At 37.2% G+C, this 17,292-nt stretch overlaps 1 protein-coding gene across 4 annotated transcripts in view; it reads right to left on the minus strand.

The window, feature by feature from the left end:
• RECK (reversion inducing cysteine rich protein with kazal motifs) overlaps positions 1–17,292 on the minus strand; it is a 52,070-nt gene that overhangs the window by 12,785 nt on the left and 21,993 nt on the right. For all 4 annotated transcript variants that reach the window (XM_015854844.2, XM_032442530.1, XM_032442531.1 and 1 more), the window contains 8 exons: positions 11,711–11,744; positions 10,599–10,796; positions 8,111–8,378; positions 6,746–6,925; positions 5,987–6,199; positions 5,271–5,407; positions 3,125–3,265; positions 1,094–1,282 (listed from right to left, as the gene is read on the minus strand). In XM_015854844.2, coding sequence (XP_015710330.1) covers positions 1,094–1,282; positions 3,125–3,265; positions 5,271–5,407; positions 5,987–6,199; positions 6,746–6,925; positions 8,111–8,378; positions 10,599–10,796; positions 11,711–11,744 — 1,360 coding nt within the window. The remainder of the gene's footprint in view (positions 1–1,093; positions 1,283–3,124; positions 3,266–5,270; positions 5,408–5,986; positions 6,200–6,745; positions 6,926–8,110; positions 8,379–10,598; positions 10,797–11,710; positions 11,745–17,292) is intronic.

A 17,292-nucleotide genomic window follows, 5' to 3' on the forward strand; every position in this document is an offset into this window, starting at 1 on the left:
GGGCTTGTTCAGCCTGGAGAAGACTATTCCAGGGAGACCTCACTGCAGCCTTCCAGCACATGAAAGGAGCTTATGAATGGGAGAAGACAGACTTTTTACACGGTCTGATAGTAACAGGACAAGGAGAAATGTCTTTAAATAAAAAGACAGGAGATACAGATGTTATGTGGAATTTGTTCTCTCAGAGGATGGTGAGGTGCTGGTGCAGGCTGCCCAGAGAAGCTGTGGATGCCCCATCACCAGAGAAGCTCAAAGCCAGACTGGATGGATCCATGGGCAGCTTCATCAAGTGGATGGCAACTTTGCCCATGGAAGGGGAGTAGGAACTAGATGATCTGTAAGGGCCCATCCAACCTAAGCCATTGCATGATTCTGTGATAACATGAGGTCACATTGTGGAAGTTAAAATACTTTATTGTCTTAGGGCTCTATGAGAAATATACCAAGGAAAGCAAGGTATTCAAGTTGCTATCGTAACATGAGCGATTAAGTGCAAACATAAAAGAAAAGAATGTAAAGTTCAACAAAAGAAAGATTTAATGACTGCTTTCAGCACACAAATGTTCAGAGTCCCAGAATATGTCACTGCTGATTTACACAAAGTATCACTACTTTTCTATCTGCAGAGTGATGCATACTTGTTTAAATCTCAGCACCAAGCTTGTCTAAAGCAAACAAATTTGTTTTACTGTTGTTGCTTCATCCCTGCTGCCTACTGGCTCTCAGAATGCTTCCTTGACAAAGCCCTCATGAGCAAGTTCTGCTATTAGAGGAGAAGCTATGCATTATGAAGTACTATAAAATACAAGGCATGTGAAGTAAGTCAGTGACCCTTAGGTTGAAAAATGGCATACTAAGAACAAGTCCACAAAGAACTTTCATTGATTTAGTCAGGCATTATTCAGTATTGACTTAAATAATGCAACTCTCCAGCACACAGAAGTATTAAACAAGTGTTAAATATAAGGATGCAGGTATTAACCACTGTATTTTCTGACAAACTTCGCATTCTATTCCTCTGATCTATTCCACATCTTCACATACAACTCAGATTTCATTACTGTAAAGGTATAATTACCATTCTGATACTTACTCTTTTTTTGTCCTCCAACAATGCACGATTTTTGGAGGTCAACACAATGCATTTCTACACAATTTTCTAGCAATCCAGTGTGTCCACAGGTACAAATCTTGTAACAACCAACATCACCAGCTGAGGATGGAACCTGAATAAGTGTACCTTGACGAACAATAAAATCCGAGGCTTCTCCCAGTTTGCAGCCTATATAAAAAGATAATCTGAACTAAATATGTATTAAATTTGAATTTGTGTGCCACTATGAAAACCACTGTTTTTTTTTTAAACAAACCAAAGAAAAATAAAAAGCCAAAGCAGTTTTCTCTACCTTTCACTCATCACAGCAACAAGTAGGAGAAATGGAAAATAACTGTTTGAGACCATGTAATGAAGTACTTGCAGAAACAGTTAAGATAAAGAGACTCATAATTTCAACATCTCTGAAGTAATATTTATTTTCCACAATTCTGTAGTAGAAGGAGACATATGTGATGTGGTAAGTATTCCACATTCTCTGTCACTTCCTCTAGTAAAGGAGCCACAGCTGCAAGCAGTTCAGTTCAGTGCTTCTCACTCTCCCTCACTCTAACCGTGCTTTCTAAGCAGTTACCAAATGCCAGCTTTCCTCTCTGCTTCAAGATCCACAGGTGATTCCTCATATCACCCAGTGACACCTTCTGATTGAAAGGGAGCAGATGAATTTCACCAAGCATTATTGGTGTCTAAGGTAGAACAAAGAAGGGGCTGTAGAATTTGGACATAGCACAATCTCCTGCCTCTTTCTGTAGATTCAAACCTTGTTATCATCACCACTGAAGCCTGCTATTCTGAAGTTAGATAACAGGCTCATTCTACGTGAGGCACTCTCTCAAAGTTGGTTCAAGTTAAAGCTCAGTACAGAAGTTAGACAACACCTATGTTAAAAACAATTGCCCACATATGGCCATGAATTCCTTTCTAGTAGGATGCAGCTACATTATCACTCATCTAAGTAGTGGCAGAAATGCATTTGGTTGTGTATTTTAGCATCTCCAGACTTCATCTTTAATAAGAAGAAGTAACACTGGCCTTAAGTAGAAGGACAAAACAGCAATACAGTATTTGTTACTTGTGTCTTTGTTGTTTCCCAAACTCAGTGTCACTTTCCTCGGAAGTACAAGCCCACAGATGTTGTAGAGACATGGAGTTAAAATGCCTTGGAGTACTGATACTTGAAGTTTTCCTGACTCAATAAGCTCATAGTGCTGTTAGTCATTAAAGGGCAAAGATACTACATAACTGTTGCAAGCTTGAATAGTAGAGAGAAAGAAGGACAGGCAAATAAATTATGTCCATGCCACTTTCTTCTCAATTCCTGGAACTCTGAATCTTGTTAAGTAAAAGTCTGTATTAACAAGTAAGCTCTGATGCAAAAGCATGAGTATTCACTTAGACCTGAACTACTTGCCTTTGAGCCACTAGAGTTTGAGAAGTTGTTATGGCCAGTGGTGGATTTGGGACAACTACACATAAGATACTATCTTGAACTTTAATACAATATCAGAATTGCTGTGCCAGTGCAAGGGCACATCCTTGATCCCCCTGAATTTGATCAGATTCTCAGAGCTCTCCGAATGTCGTTTGAAGACTGACATCCAAATTTTCATTAATTTCAATGCAAGAGACAATGTGCACTTATTTGACCAATGAGGAAAATTATGTGGATATGGCTAACAATACATGGAAATACAGGGTAACCCATGTTATTGTGTTTGGAGCTACAGTGAACTGAAGTATATTTTTCAGTACTGTATGCTTGCAATTTTAAATAGTGGGCAGGATGTCTAGAGATCATGTGTGGATATTATTTCTTCTGAAGAAAAAGTAAGAAAAGGTCAAGAATAAAAATACAAACATAAGAAGCAAGAAGATAGCAAGATATTGCTATCACATAATTGTGATAATAGTTCTTTTTGGATATCAGCAATTCATTTTAAGGCTTTCATAAATTTTTCAGTACAATTTTTATTACCAAAATTCAGGCAAACAGAAGTTCAAAACCCTTACCTGGTACACACAAATATGGAAGACACAATTCTCCAGACTGACATCCTTTTCTATTTACTTCACACAACTGATTAGCTGCACATGGATTTGGATTACATGGATGTGTAACATCTTCTACAATGTTTCCTAAAGAACTTGGACCTGAAAACAAAGTATGTAGTATCTATAATGATTTAAATGAGGTTAATTTATCTACAGGAAGACACGGCATTTGTTATACTCAGTAAAACCTTATTTTTGAATACTGTTAAATCTTTTTTATATATCACTTTTAATTACACTTCTAAAATCTTGACATGACGATGCAGTTTGCCAAGTTTAGTACTCAGTCGTGGAAGTACTGACCCAAGTGATTCTTCACAAGCAAAACACAATTCCCTAACTTGATTCTCTAAAACTTTTCTCTAAATGACAGACAAACTGTCAATGACTGCTAGTTCAATCAAGAAAATTCTTATAACTAAGAAATTATAGGTTTGAAGTAGACTTTATGTTTTACCAAGTCTGGTATCACTGATGAAGTTTTATTCTGGTTTAAGAATAAAAATCACTAGTAATACTCTCTGATTCTCCTAATACAAGAAAGAGAATGAATGAAAACAGAGCAACTAAATGGAAAAAACCACCCAAAGCTTTAATACACCATCTCTCTGGAATCAATTTATAAGTTCAGCAATACCTTCAGTTGTAGCTTTAACCAAAATTTTACAAAACTCCAATTTTGTACATCAAGAATTTGGGGTTTTGCTGAAATCTAGGTAGACTACATCCACAGCCTTTCCCCCACCCACGAGCCAGGTTACCTCATCATAGAAGAACAAGCTGGTCCAGCAGGACCCATCTTTCATGAACCCATGCTGGCTGGGCCTGATCCCCTGGTTGTCCTGCATATGCCATGTGATCTCACTCAAGATGATCTGCTCCATAACCTTTCCTGTCACAGAGCTCAGGCTGACAGACTGTAGTTTCCCATATCCTCCCTATGATCCTTCTTGTATACAGGATTCACACTGGCAAGTCTCTAATTATCTGGGACCTCTCCTGTTGATTAGGAGCCCTAGTAGATGGTGGAAATGTGCATGACATTCACCTCAGCCATCTTTGTTTCATACTTCTCTATAGAAGAAGTGGTGCAGTAGGGATTAGAAGTGGGTAGTTCTGGTGGTTATGGTTGGTATGTATGCCACTTGTTCCTCCTCGCAACATTTTTCTGTTCTAGTGTGAGCTCTCCATGGGCTACAACTATTTTTGTTGCATACCTTACTGCTTTGGTGTGAGCCCTCCATATGTTGCAGGGTGTATCTGCTCTGTCATGAGGATGTCACAGCTTCACCAGTTAGCTCAGCTTTGGCCTGCTACTGAGCCAGCTGTGATTGGCACAGGGCATTCTCTGAACTCCTCCTATAGAGACTGTCATGGTTTTGTGATTTTTTGTTATTTATATTTTACATCATAACATCATGTTGTGCACTGGAAGTTAAAGAGTTAATGCTCCAGTTCTGTGGACTGTCAATACTTCTGGGTACCTGGTTCTCAGAAGAGAAGTACTACCTCTCCCAGAAGACTTCACTGTTCCACTTCCGTTTTCCATTTAGAGGACTGCTTGTAAGACATGAGATTGCCCCTTTCTTTTACTGCTCATCACTGCAGTGTTTGCTCCCTAGCTGTCTCATTTTCAGCATTAGAATAATAAGGCCTTCGTTTTGGAATCTCTCATTTAATTGCTTTATTACCTTCAATCCCAATTAACTTGAATTTCTGCTATTATAATTAGCTTTCCTCCTCATATCATTGCTGCTGTTTGTTTTCTTTCCTTTTTATTCCTTTTCCTTCCCTCCCCCCAATTTTTTTCCCTTTTATGGTCGGTGGGCCTGTGGGCCTGCTGTCCCCCTGTCACAGACACAGACAGATCTAGAGATAATTAACTGACAACTGCCCTTGCCACATATATCTAATACAAGAAGGAATAAATGGAATGAAAGTTCTAGTAATTTGAACAATTCAATTTTCTCTAATATGCAAAATAAATAATGTTCCATATTCAATAACATTTTACTTGAAAGAAATAACAAATGATTAAAGCTAGTGATAAGCATTCAAAGCATCTCTGTTTTCTAGCCTGTTGTGTACATATGTCAGTACTTACTCAGGTATGTATCCAAAGGAATGCAGTTCTCCAAGTCATCTGTTGGAGATAAAAGCTCACAAATACTTTCAGCTGAGTGGCCTTCAGGGAATTTATTATGATCTCCACATTTCTTCAGTATTTCCACACAATCTGATCTTCAGATAAATAAACAAAAAGAACTTCATGAACACCACTTAAAAAAGAAAAGGTTTTGTGTTACTATTTTTCTCTTCCTCTAATTCACACCTTCTTACAGCAGAGGCGCACACACACACACACACACACACTCCTTAAGCTTGGTGAGTTTTGTTTTTTTTCTATGACTTCATTAGCTTGTATCTTTCAAGATTTAGTATTTCCTTGGGTTCAACTCATGGGTTGAAATCACATCATACTAACGGTATGTATTAACTGGCTTCTTTTCTATCCAGTCACGTATTTCAAATTTTGTTTTTTCCATAAAACATGTGTTTCCCACAGCTGTCTGTTATTTGAAAACAGATCCAGAATCTCACCTATCCATCTCATCTGGAGGCAAGCATCTTAAGTGTGCAGGGATGTAACACTTTACAGGGATGGAACAACAATGCAAGCTTACCCCCCTTCTGTGTTTGCTCTGCAATGTAACATTTCCTAACAGAAACCATATACAATTCTCTAGTAATGTTTCAGTTCTCATTAAAATCCTTAACAGAACCATTGAATGTTGGTTTTTTTTTTTTCATTGTACTTACTTGCAGATAATACTTCCTCTAGATTTGCTGTGGCAAGGTTTAATCTGCAGTGAGCAGGCAATTGCCTTCCACATTTCTGGTTGGCATTTATTAATATCAAGAACAGGAATATTTATAAATGGCATCTTAATACTCCCTTTTTCCCAAAGTTTCATGTCATTCATGGCTCCTTGGTCTGATTGTGAATTGCAGCTTCTGAAAAGTTCTGTTGGTCTTAAAAGAAAAAGTTAAGAAATTGCAAGTATACAAGAGAAAGAAAACACCACACATTTTACCATTCACTCAGTGAAAAGCTGTAAATCCCTACCAGCTAAATGATAAAATGTTAAATATACTTTTGAAACTCAAACATGACTTAACTAGTAACCTTGCAATGACTAATTCAGGCAGCACTTAAAATTATACATTTTGTCCTGTAGAGAATAACCACACATATCTCTAAAAGAAAAGGAATTTTGGGGGAAAAAAAAAGAAGAAGAAAAAAAAAAAAAAAAAAAAAGGAAGACATAAACACTCTTAGGAAAACATTATTAAATAACATATAAACTTGAGCATTCTTTAACTTATTTACAATGTATAATAATATACTGCTAATATATGATAACATTTTACAAGCTCATGAGTTTATTCTGATATTCTAAGCAATAACTAATTTTAAAATATCAGAAAGGTAAATATAGTCAAAGCAAGCCTGAAAAACATATCTTTTAATTGAAGCACAGAAAATATTTTTAAAAATATCCAGTGTCTCTCTCCTACCTGTTATTAAAATTAGTGCAGTAAGAAAGATTTCTACAGCCCAGCTGACAAGGTTCTCGTACATCTGCTAAACAGGTCAACATGGAAACTTCAACTGCATTATACTCACAAAAGCGATCAAATTCTTGCCAACTCTGTGAACTGCCCCAGCTTGTGCTATAAAGCTTAGTACAGAGCTCCCTTGGAAGGAAAAGAAGAAACAAAATGAAAAGAACAGCACTTGTTCAGCTATAGCAGAGCCTGTAGTCTCCTTGCTGATTACAACAGCCTATACTGACTGAAATTAGAGCCAGTAAATACTGTAGGAGTATCCACACAGGTTCTAAGCAAATCCCAATGGTTTCAACATTGTCCAGATTTGTTTAAGAATGTTAGCAAATCTTTATACCACTAAGACTGAAAGACTTCAGAATATAAAACTGTAACATTCAACATAAATGCAATACGTGGAGTCTGGACTTTGATATATAATAAATCAAGTTAACACAACAATGCACAATTTCTAATTCCATCCTTCATCTTCATATCACACCTATTCATTCTACAGAAAAGACCAGCAATCAAAATATACTTCTTCCTTTGACATGATATTTGAAACAAATGTATTGTTTGAGATTTTTCTAGCGTTAACGATAATCAGGCCCCCATTGTTCACAGCAATATCCCATAAACTACAACCGTCTCCACCAATTGATGGTACGGTACGTCATTATACTGTTAAAGTCTATTGCATACTGAAAACATAAGAGAAGGATCAATTTTAAAGAAATGATTTTTAAAGCAAGCAACTAAAAGTTATTGAATCAACTGCCCTTTGCTACAGTGTTCTACAAAATTACATAATTCTAGGGCTATACTACAAACCTGACCACAAGGCAGCAGGTCTGCTGCTTTGCTAATGAAAACTTAAAACACAAAAGAAAGCAACAGCACAGAATTCAATTTCACATTGGCAAAATGATGAATTTAAAATGCAGTGGGTGGATAACCACTCCGAACTATAAAGGGCCCAAATTCAATCATCTGCAACAATGCTGTTCACTGTCCCCTGGGTCAATGGCCCTGGATCAGCATCTTGGTAAAATCTTTTCAGCTTACTTCAATACTAGTATTACCACCAGCAAGGTATAGCTTCCATTAACTTCAGTGTGTCTGCTAAATTCTGCCAGTGCTAAAAATGACAGGTTTGATTTTTCCAATGGAACAGCTTTTGTTCTTAAGTAAACATGACACTAAACCTATTTTATCTCCATGAATTCACAGAACTCATTATTTAATGTACACAGTCAGATGTGGGCAAAGGCCTGACATTAAAACAACTTCTGAAGCCTTTTCACAGTTGCAAAGAAAGGTAGAGATACTGACCTACATGTGGAAGAGTTTGCTTTAGAACAGCAATGAAGTTTTGCTCCATCGAGGCCTGTTGAAGGTGGAGGGTGCACAGTGACTCCTGGGTGAATAGATCTTGAACTCTCAAGAAAACATTGCCAAAGTGGATCCTGAGGAAGAGGCATCGTTTTACAGCCTTCTATAAGTCCATCAACAATTTCAAGCTCTGTTTTCATTGACATTAGAATTCTTTTACAAGCAGTCTGACATGCATAGTCTTCTGCTCTATCACAGCAATACAAACCTGTTTAAGAAATAACAATTATTAATTCTCAAGCACACAGCAACAACCAAGACACAAGACATAAAAGCCCTCACAGAAGAAGTGTCAATTTGTGGACGCCAAAAGCAGAAGGAACCAGTTATGTCAGCTGAACATTTCTCAGTCCACTGGGCCTCATGAGATTCAACATGAACTGCTGAGTATACCATCAGATCAGCAGGATCTCAACAATTTTACAAGAGGTTTCAAGATTCCGGGGCAATTTTCACTGACTAGAAACTAGCCAACATTATCCCAATTTACAAGAAGAACATGAGAAAATAACCTACAAATTATAGACAGTTTAACTTCATTACCTGTAGAAATTATGGACAAGATGAACCCAGGTGCCTCTAAAAGGCATTTAAAGGATAACATAATCACCACGCCCAGCCAACACAGATTCATGAAAGTCCTGTTTCACCAAACTGATATTCTTTTATGATAAAATCACCTGCTTAGTGGACACAAAGGTAAAGTGGTGGATGTAGTTTTTTCTTGATTTTAGTATGGCCTTCGATGCTGTCTGTCACAGCGTTCTTCTGGACAAATTATCCAGCTTTGCAAAGGACAGGTTCATGGTACACTGGGTGATAAATTAGCTCAACAGTAGAACTTGAAGTGCTGTAATAAGTGGGGCTGGTAGACAGTCACTAGTGCAGTTTGTCAGAGCTCAACCCTGGGTCCAGTTCTGTTCAACATATTTTACAGATCACCTGTGGATGCAGGAGCTGAACACATCCTTAGTAAATTAGATGAAGACACTAAACTGGGAGGTGTTCATGACTCAGGATTGAGGAAGAAAAGCCTTTGCAAAGGAATCTAGAAAGGCTGGTGCAATGCTGTGAAATTTAAGAAGAACAATTATCAGACTGTGCTTGGGACAGTGTAATGCTAGATGCAGGTACAGACTGGGAGATAAGTGCATTAAACACATCACAGTCATCCAGTCAAAACAAAGTTATCCCACTATGTTCAGCACTGATACAGTCTCACCTTGAACACTTTGCAGTTCTGGACTCCACAATATAAAATAGATATTAAGATACTTGATGGCATCCAGAGAAGGGCAAAAGAACTGGTAAAATACCTGGAAGGCATGCCCTATGAAGATAGCCTGAGGATACTGAGCTTCTTAAGCTTAGAGAAAAGGAGGCTGAGGGGTGACCTCACTGCCCTCTGCAACTTCTTATGGAAGTAGAGAGAGCGAGCTTGATTTTTCTCCTGGTATCTACTAACAAGATATGTGGGAATGGCTAAATTTATGCAAGGGCAGGTTCAGAGTTGACATTAGTAGAAACTTATTTGCAAAGACAGTAAGTAGATGCTGGAACAGACTTTCTAGATAAGTGCTTGATGTCTTGTGCCTGTACATGTTAAAAAGGCATTTGGATAATGCTCTTAATGATAGCCTTTAATTTTGGGTGAGCTCTGCAGAAGTATGATGATTTTTGCAGGTCCCTTCCAACTGAACCTATTTACCTCTTTTCTATTCTATTTCAGAGTAACACTGCTGCTTTGAAATGCAAACAAGAAAAACAGGAACCAGTATGAAGAATAAAAGAAAATAATAATAATAATTAGTGCACCTATAAATAAAAGTAGTCAATGTATAAATTAATATAATTACATAGTATTAAGCAGTGTACTAATATAGTTTATTGAATAAACAATATTCAGTAATATAATGGCAACTCCAAAAGTAATACCTCCAATGTAATTATTGTGGCGCATGATGTCAGAGGTGTATGTTTGCGGTATGGCAGTAGAGGCTGAACGCTTCCACCAGTATGTGACTACATTTTGTTGCTGTGCAACAGATGGCAGCAGAGGGTCATTGTGACAAAATGACGTCAGACATGGAAACGTTTATGATGCAAAGTGTGGAATAGAATAGGTGCAGGGAAAAAAAGGCACCCACTGACATTCATCAGTGCTCGCCAAATGTTTCTGGAGACCGAAGAGTGGAGGTGAGCACAGTGAGGTGGCGGGTGGCATGTTTCAGTAGTTCACGTCTACTGATGCACATTTTTACAAGCTTGGCATGAAGACTCCTGTTCATTGCTGTTGAAAATGCATACCCAATGGTGCTGACTATGTTGAAAAACACAGTGGCTTGAAACACATAGGAGGCATTACTTTCAGAGCACCCTATATACATTTTTAGAGGAAAAACATTCATAAAAGAACTTTTATACTTACTATCTGTAGGATTTCTCATCGGATAGGATTGTGTATAGTTGTTGACGCAGTGTATTAGCTGAGGGCTAATAGATGCACAGTAACTTTCAACTGCTTTTATTTGTGAAGGACCAGGAGAAGAATCTGTCCGAAAAATTGCTTGACAATATTCTCGACAGTTTGTATGATGACCTGCATAACTGCAACAGATTGACCCCACTGAGGAAAAAAAGAAAGACAAAGAAAAATCCATGGTTTCCTACACAGAGGAACAAAGATGTACCCGTGTCTGTACCCCACATAATGATGCACAAGATACTACTTGAAAAAAAAAAAAAAAAAAAACCAACAAAAAAGCAACACAGAAAACCAAATTCTATTCAGCTCTGTCTAAGGAATGTATGGGGGTATCTCTAATTAGTCAAAGTACATTTTCTGGTCCCCAGAAAACATCTGGAATTCACGTTTAAATCATCAACAAGCCAGCTGAATTATATCCTCAGATATTTTGTTCCTATTTAACGTAACTAATCTTTTTCTATAACTGAATTGTTAGACAAATACAAACAGTAAACACATAAATAAGAAACTGGTATCTTAAAACTCATTGGAACAAAATAAGAGAGCGAGCTTGAATCATTGTGATTCATACATTTTTGTGAGAAACAGAATCACAGAATGGCTGGGGTTTGAAGGGACCTTACAGACAAGCTAATTCCAGCACCCTTACTACGGGCAGGGTTTGCCAACCACTAAATAGTATTACTGGAATTGAGACACCAAGTTCTTTGTGTCCAGCTATTTTATTTTCTAAACAGAAATCAGGCAACATAATGCATGGCATAAGACTTCAAACGTATTTGCTTTATTTTGTACAATATAGGAAAAAAACATATACAGATACATAAATTGAAAATTGATAGCAATCATGCAAACAGCCCAATCCTCTTAGCACTTGAGCAAAAAAAACTATGTTTGCCTAGCCCTTCTGTGGAACCAAATCCATGCAATTGTGCACATGTAACACCTACAGAATTTCTTGCATTTCTGAGGAACAGTTTTTAACTTATAAAAGGAAAATGGGAAAAAAAAACCAAAACCAAAAAACAAAAAACTATTCATTACATACTTACTTTCATTTCTGTTAATACAACTAAAGAGAGCATTCTGAAATCAAAACAAAAATAGCATTACAAGCCTGAAAACTTCCAAATAAACATTTAGGTGCCCAATCATTTCTAATGTTTTTGTTCAACTAGTTCAGTTTAACTGGAATAAAAAAGAATGCTAAACAAAAACCCTGAATGAAAGAAATGAAAAGATCAAGTGTCACCTATGTACTATGTTCAATACCAATGGAATATATTGAAGCAAAGGGATGGTTTTTCTGGACTGCCCTAGAAAGAACATGTCAGAATAGGACATACCAAAATGTTTTTGCATGACAATTTTAAAGGATCTCTGTGGAAGGGGAAAAAAAAAAAAAAAAAAAAAAAGAGCATTGCATATGCACACATGAAAACAGAAAATGTTAAGAATCTCAGCAATATACCTTAAAATCTAACACATGCTATCAATTCCATTGAACCTCGGTCACCCAGTAGTATACTTGGGGGAGACACAACATGTTAAACTGCAGAAGGAGGAAAACATACATCCAATCGTTTGGTTTCAGAAGACTCTCTAATGCACAGGACGACTGAACTAAAGACTAAATATTGAACTCCTGCCCAAAGTATCCATTCTCCCCCACATTTCTTCAAAAAGAACTACATATAAGCTTTCTGGAACTCAATGGAAAGATGAAGTTCTGAGGCTAAAATTCTGAAATACAGTTGCCAGTTATGAAAGACTAAAATTACTCGATTCTGAAAACTGCACAATGCAAGCGCAAAGATGCTATGTGGGCACAAGTCAAAAAGCAGCAAGCTGAGGTCTTCCATTATTAGCTGGCAAGTGGGCAGCAACTGTCACCTTCTCTGAGGCAAACAGTAAATAAGCGCAGGTTGTACTGCTACAAACACTGAAATGTTACATTTTCTTCACTTAAAAATATTTAAACATTCTATTAGAAATCATCTTTATTTTTCTTTTTCTCTCAGGGACTGTTTACAGTGCAGGACTTTGTTTTTATAATTCAAATTCTCTATTTGCTTTGTTCTCAGAGATCATTGGAGTCAATCTGATTTGGCATTACATCCTTATTTTCTCTCCTGAATCCCAGTCTGTGTAGTACTACATAACAAAGGAAAGCCAATATCAAAGTAACCAGTTCTCCCTGTGGCTAAATCATAAAAATACAAGTAATTGCAACTTCTGAATGCTGATTTCCTTTCAAGCAGTGTGCTAGTGTTTGGTTATGCTTAACAGGGAAAGGTAAATATAGAACATATTTCCTTCCACAAGGGCAGAACAGTTAGTCAGTCACATGTTTACTGGACAGATTCACCATGGACAAGAATATAATCTACAATTTCTGTACCCTCTTCCTTAACTACTCACCTTCGGAGACATCTTAGCTCCTGTAAGTCCCAATCTCTTATTTTGTTGGTGTCTTATTCATTATTCACATTTATTTTACTAAAAAACTGGAGAATTCTACAAACCTACTTTACCCTTTATAAACTTTTTTCCTTGTTAAAGTTTTGAATGTACCCAAGTAAAGTGGACTTTTTTTTTTAAGTGCAGTTCTTTATTTTCATAGCTATATACATAGCTGTCTTCTGTTGTTCACTCAAAAGCAAGAACTTTCAGTACACAGATCGGCTCCCTACACATGAATTAGCATTCCCAAGCAGAGAGTTCTGATGAACATCTGAAGTCACAAGAAACATTTATGGTAGCAAATGATGGATGATTCATGCTTTAACCTAGATTTGAAAAGCCTCAAGTCTTAAAGTTTCAGTTTGTATCATGTCATTGATGATTTTATTTTATTCGCATTTAAATCACAAGTACCAGCTCATCAGCTAACCTTTATGTCATATCAAACACCAGTCCTAGAATCCTGCTTTCTACAGCATCACAATGAAATAATCTCTTGGATAACTTATTCTTGGCTTTAATCTTTAAATAAAATACATCCAGTACTGTAGTGAGCAGAGTGGCTTTCTTCTATTTACAGTCAGAAACTAATTTACTGGGTAAACCATGGCAGATACAACACTGATGCAATGTAAGGGAATAAAAAAGCTAACATATTTTAAAGTTAGATTTATCTACAAACTTTACTATTTGTGATTTTATTGATCACAAATAAAAGCAGATAAAATAATTCATAAGAATACTCTACATAAAATAATACACAGAACCTCAATAAGTAAGATTCCAATATTTTAATCCTTCTAGAATCTTGTAACAAATTTTAGGTCCTTACTGACAAGAACACTGTTACTGCAGAAGTTCTCTAAGAGTATGAACAACTTTGCAGCAAAACTACTCATTCCAGCAGCAGGTTTTCATCTGAGTCAGTTCAGAGACTATCTGAAAAGCAAATTCTGTCATCCATTCACCTATCTAACAGGGATGACAGACACAAGTACTAAGGGAAGCAACATGTAGACAGAACAATCATCCTACATCAGTAAAGGACAGATTTGTACTGTTATGTAAGGGGCATGTCATTTATATAGCATCATACTTTCTAGCTTGGGACCATAGAGCTGTCAGAAATGACCCGCTGTCACACACATCAGTCTGATCCAAAACTGACTAATTTCAGAAGCTTCTGAGGATGGACTCCTAAGCACTCACCCTGCATTAAACACTGGAATATGGTGTACACAGCAGCAAAGTAGAAAGCAACACTATTCTAGAATCACAGAATGGTTTGACTTGGAAGGGCCCTTATGGATCATCTAGTTCCTTCTACCCTGCTGTATGCAGAGCTGCCAACTGCTTGATGAGGCTGCCCACAGGTATCTCCAACCTGGCTTTGAAATCCTCCAGTGATGGGGCATCCACACCTTCTTTGGGCAGCCTGCACCAGCACCTCATCATTTTTTCACCTCTGAGTGAAAAAATTCCACATAACATCCATATCTCCCCTCTTTTCATTTAAAGACATTTCCTCTTGTCCTGTCACTATCAGTCCATGTAAAAAGTCAGTCTCCCTGCTGTTCATAAGTTCCCTTCATGTACTGGAAGGCTGCAGTGAGGTCTTCCCAGAGTCTTCTCCAGGCTGAACAAGCCCATCTCCCTCGACCTTTCTTCACAGGAGAGGTGCTCCAGCCCTCTGATCACCTTTGTGGTGTTCCTCTGGACCTGGCTCAGCATCTCCATGTCTTTCTAATGCTGGGGTCCTACGCTTGGAAACAGCACTCCAGATGGGGCCTTATGAGGGCAAAGGGGAATAATTGCACTAAGGCAGTAAAGGGTGCTGAAAAGCCTGACGTCTGTTTGTCATGGTTATGTCTAGCTACTGAACACACTTTCAGATTGCATAAATAACATTTAGAATGATCAGAAACTCAGGTAAAATTTGTCAAGTTACCAAAAGTTGAATATTATGAAACAGGTTATTAAAAAGCAGCTTGGAATAACAGAATCACTGTCCCCTTTTCACTCAATTTATAGCCACCTCCCACCCCCCAAACAAACAAACAAAAAGGCAAGAATGTTGAGAAGGTTGTGGTGTCTAATAAAACTCCTCCTTTCAAAATGGGCTCAAGTTGAGATAAAGTTATCCTCTTCTAACTATTTTATACATCCATTCTTTTCCTCCCCTAAGACAGGCAAGATCTTGTAAGTATTTGGTCTTACTTCTCTTTTCTACATTGTTTTCAACTCTTCTTTCCCTGCTCCTGATTGTACAGTCTCATGTATGTATCAGCTCTGACTCCAATAATCTTTCAATGACCTTATTTTTCTCAGTAACCCTGAAGAAAATTTTTCTCTCATGCTAAGAATTTACACAGTCTTTTAGAAGGACCTGACAGATGTCAGTTCCAGAATAAGGGAAGCAAAAAAGGTATTGTATAGCTAGCAAAGGGAGAGTGGAAAAAGGGCAGCTGCAGGAAAGAACAGGAAGAACTTCAGGTGCACTGAGTTAGCCTGTAATATCACTGTATTCTGTGGTCGCTAAGTATTCTGTGCTAACTTTGCCCTTTATGTAGGTCTAGAAAACCATTCACTGTCTCAGAAAATAGATCTATATATCTGAGAAGTGCAGCTGTATAGACATCAGAAAATCTTAGAAAAAATAATGTACAGTCACCTATTTGTAAATAAATCTGATTACAGCTTTAAACAGTCACAGTCTGACCTTAGTTACTAACCCTAACTTCATTACAGAACACAGAGTTAAGCGCTATCTATAGTATAAAGTAGCAGTCATATTTAAGTCTCATCAGCCCATTCAGACTTCTTCCTGAATCTGCTATCAGCATCTCTTGAAATAGTGAACTGTGAGAAAAGCGAGAGAAAATGCTGGAAAACATAAAACAGATGTACGTAAAGCAAACCAAACAGCTCCCTCCCATGCCCAGAAAACAATGTCAGCAGAAAAGGGTGTTAGCCTTAAAAAAAAAAACTAACTCACCAAGATTTGTGGAAATGAAGATTAAAAAAAAATATTAATATTTGAACTCCCTCTTACAACTAATAAAATATTAAGAGAACAAAGATGGCAATATTGAACTTCAAAGGACAAATGTAAAATTACTTGCTCTACAGGTGCATTAACCTCATCTTTCAGACTCCTTTCAAGAAAAAAAGCCATAACAAGCATTGATGAAACCGGTCACTAAATGAGACTATAAGTAGGAGAAATGGAAAGTAGTAGACAGACACAGCTAAAACAAGTGCATATGCATTAAGAAAGCAGTCTCAAAGACCTTCTGCCATAATGGAAATTGAAAAAGGTGATCAAAGCTTATCTAGCAGAAAAGATTTTCCAGTCTTCCTCAACAGAACCCCCTTGAAGAAGGATTTCAGCCAGTACTGCAGGACCTAACTGGTTTCGCTCTTTTTGGAGCTCATCAGCTGCAGGTAACGGCTCAAAACCCAAAATGTATGCTCATGAACAGTGCAGAACAGTTTGCTAAAGGATAAAGTCTTCTGCATCGTAAGGCATGCTTTTTCATTTTTTTCTAAACAATTTTGTCTTGTATTTTGAATGAAAAATGGCAGTGAAGCTGCTCATTTACACAGGAAAACAGATAGGATTTAAAAAAAAATTACTCCTCTTCCTGAAAATTATAGTTGTACACATATTCTATCAACCCATGGAAAAATAAGTTCAGTACTACTGTCTTGGGCATACTAAACATGTAAAAAAAAAAGGTACTGAAATTCTGTTCATCTTCTCTCCACTTAATTTAATCTCAGAATTTAACCAACATGATTTAAAGTCAGAAGGTTACATACCAAGGCTTAGTGGAGTAAGCTGGAATTTCAGATTATGGTGCACAATTGTTTAGATTTAAAAAAAAAAACAAACAAAAAACTTCCAAAAAGTAACAATTAAGACCAAGGTTTTCCTCATTTGTGTTAAATAATTAAAAAAGAAAGAAAGAACAAAGAAAAAGCCTGGCAAGGTAGAACATAATCACTGGAATTCAAGTTTTGGCAAGAACACTGGGGTTTCCATCAACTTTCTCTGAACTGTGCAGAACATTAACAAAAAGCCCCCGAAGATCCCATTATTATTAGCTACAACGTGTAATATACGGAGGTCAAGTCTGCTGCAAATTCTTAAGTGACTCTGCTTCCAGAG

Source organism: Coturnix japonica, chromosome 2 (assembly GCF_001577835.2).
Source record: "Coturnix japonica isolate 7356 chromosome 2, Coturnix japonica 2.1, whole genome shotgun sequence".
In the NCBI taxonomy this organism is placed as follows: Eukaryota; Metazoa; Chordata; class Aves; order Galliformes; family Phasianidae; genus Coturnix; species Coturnix japonica.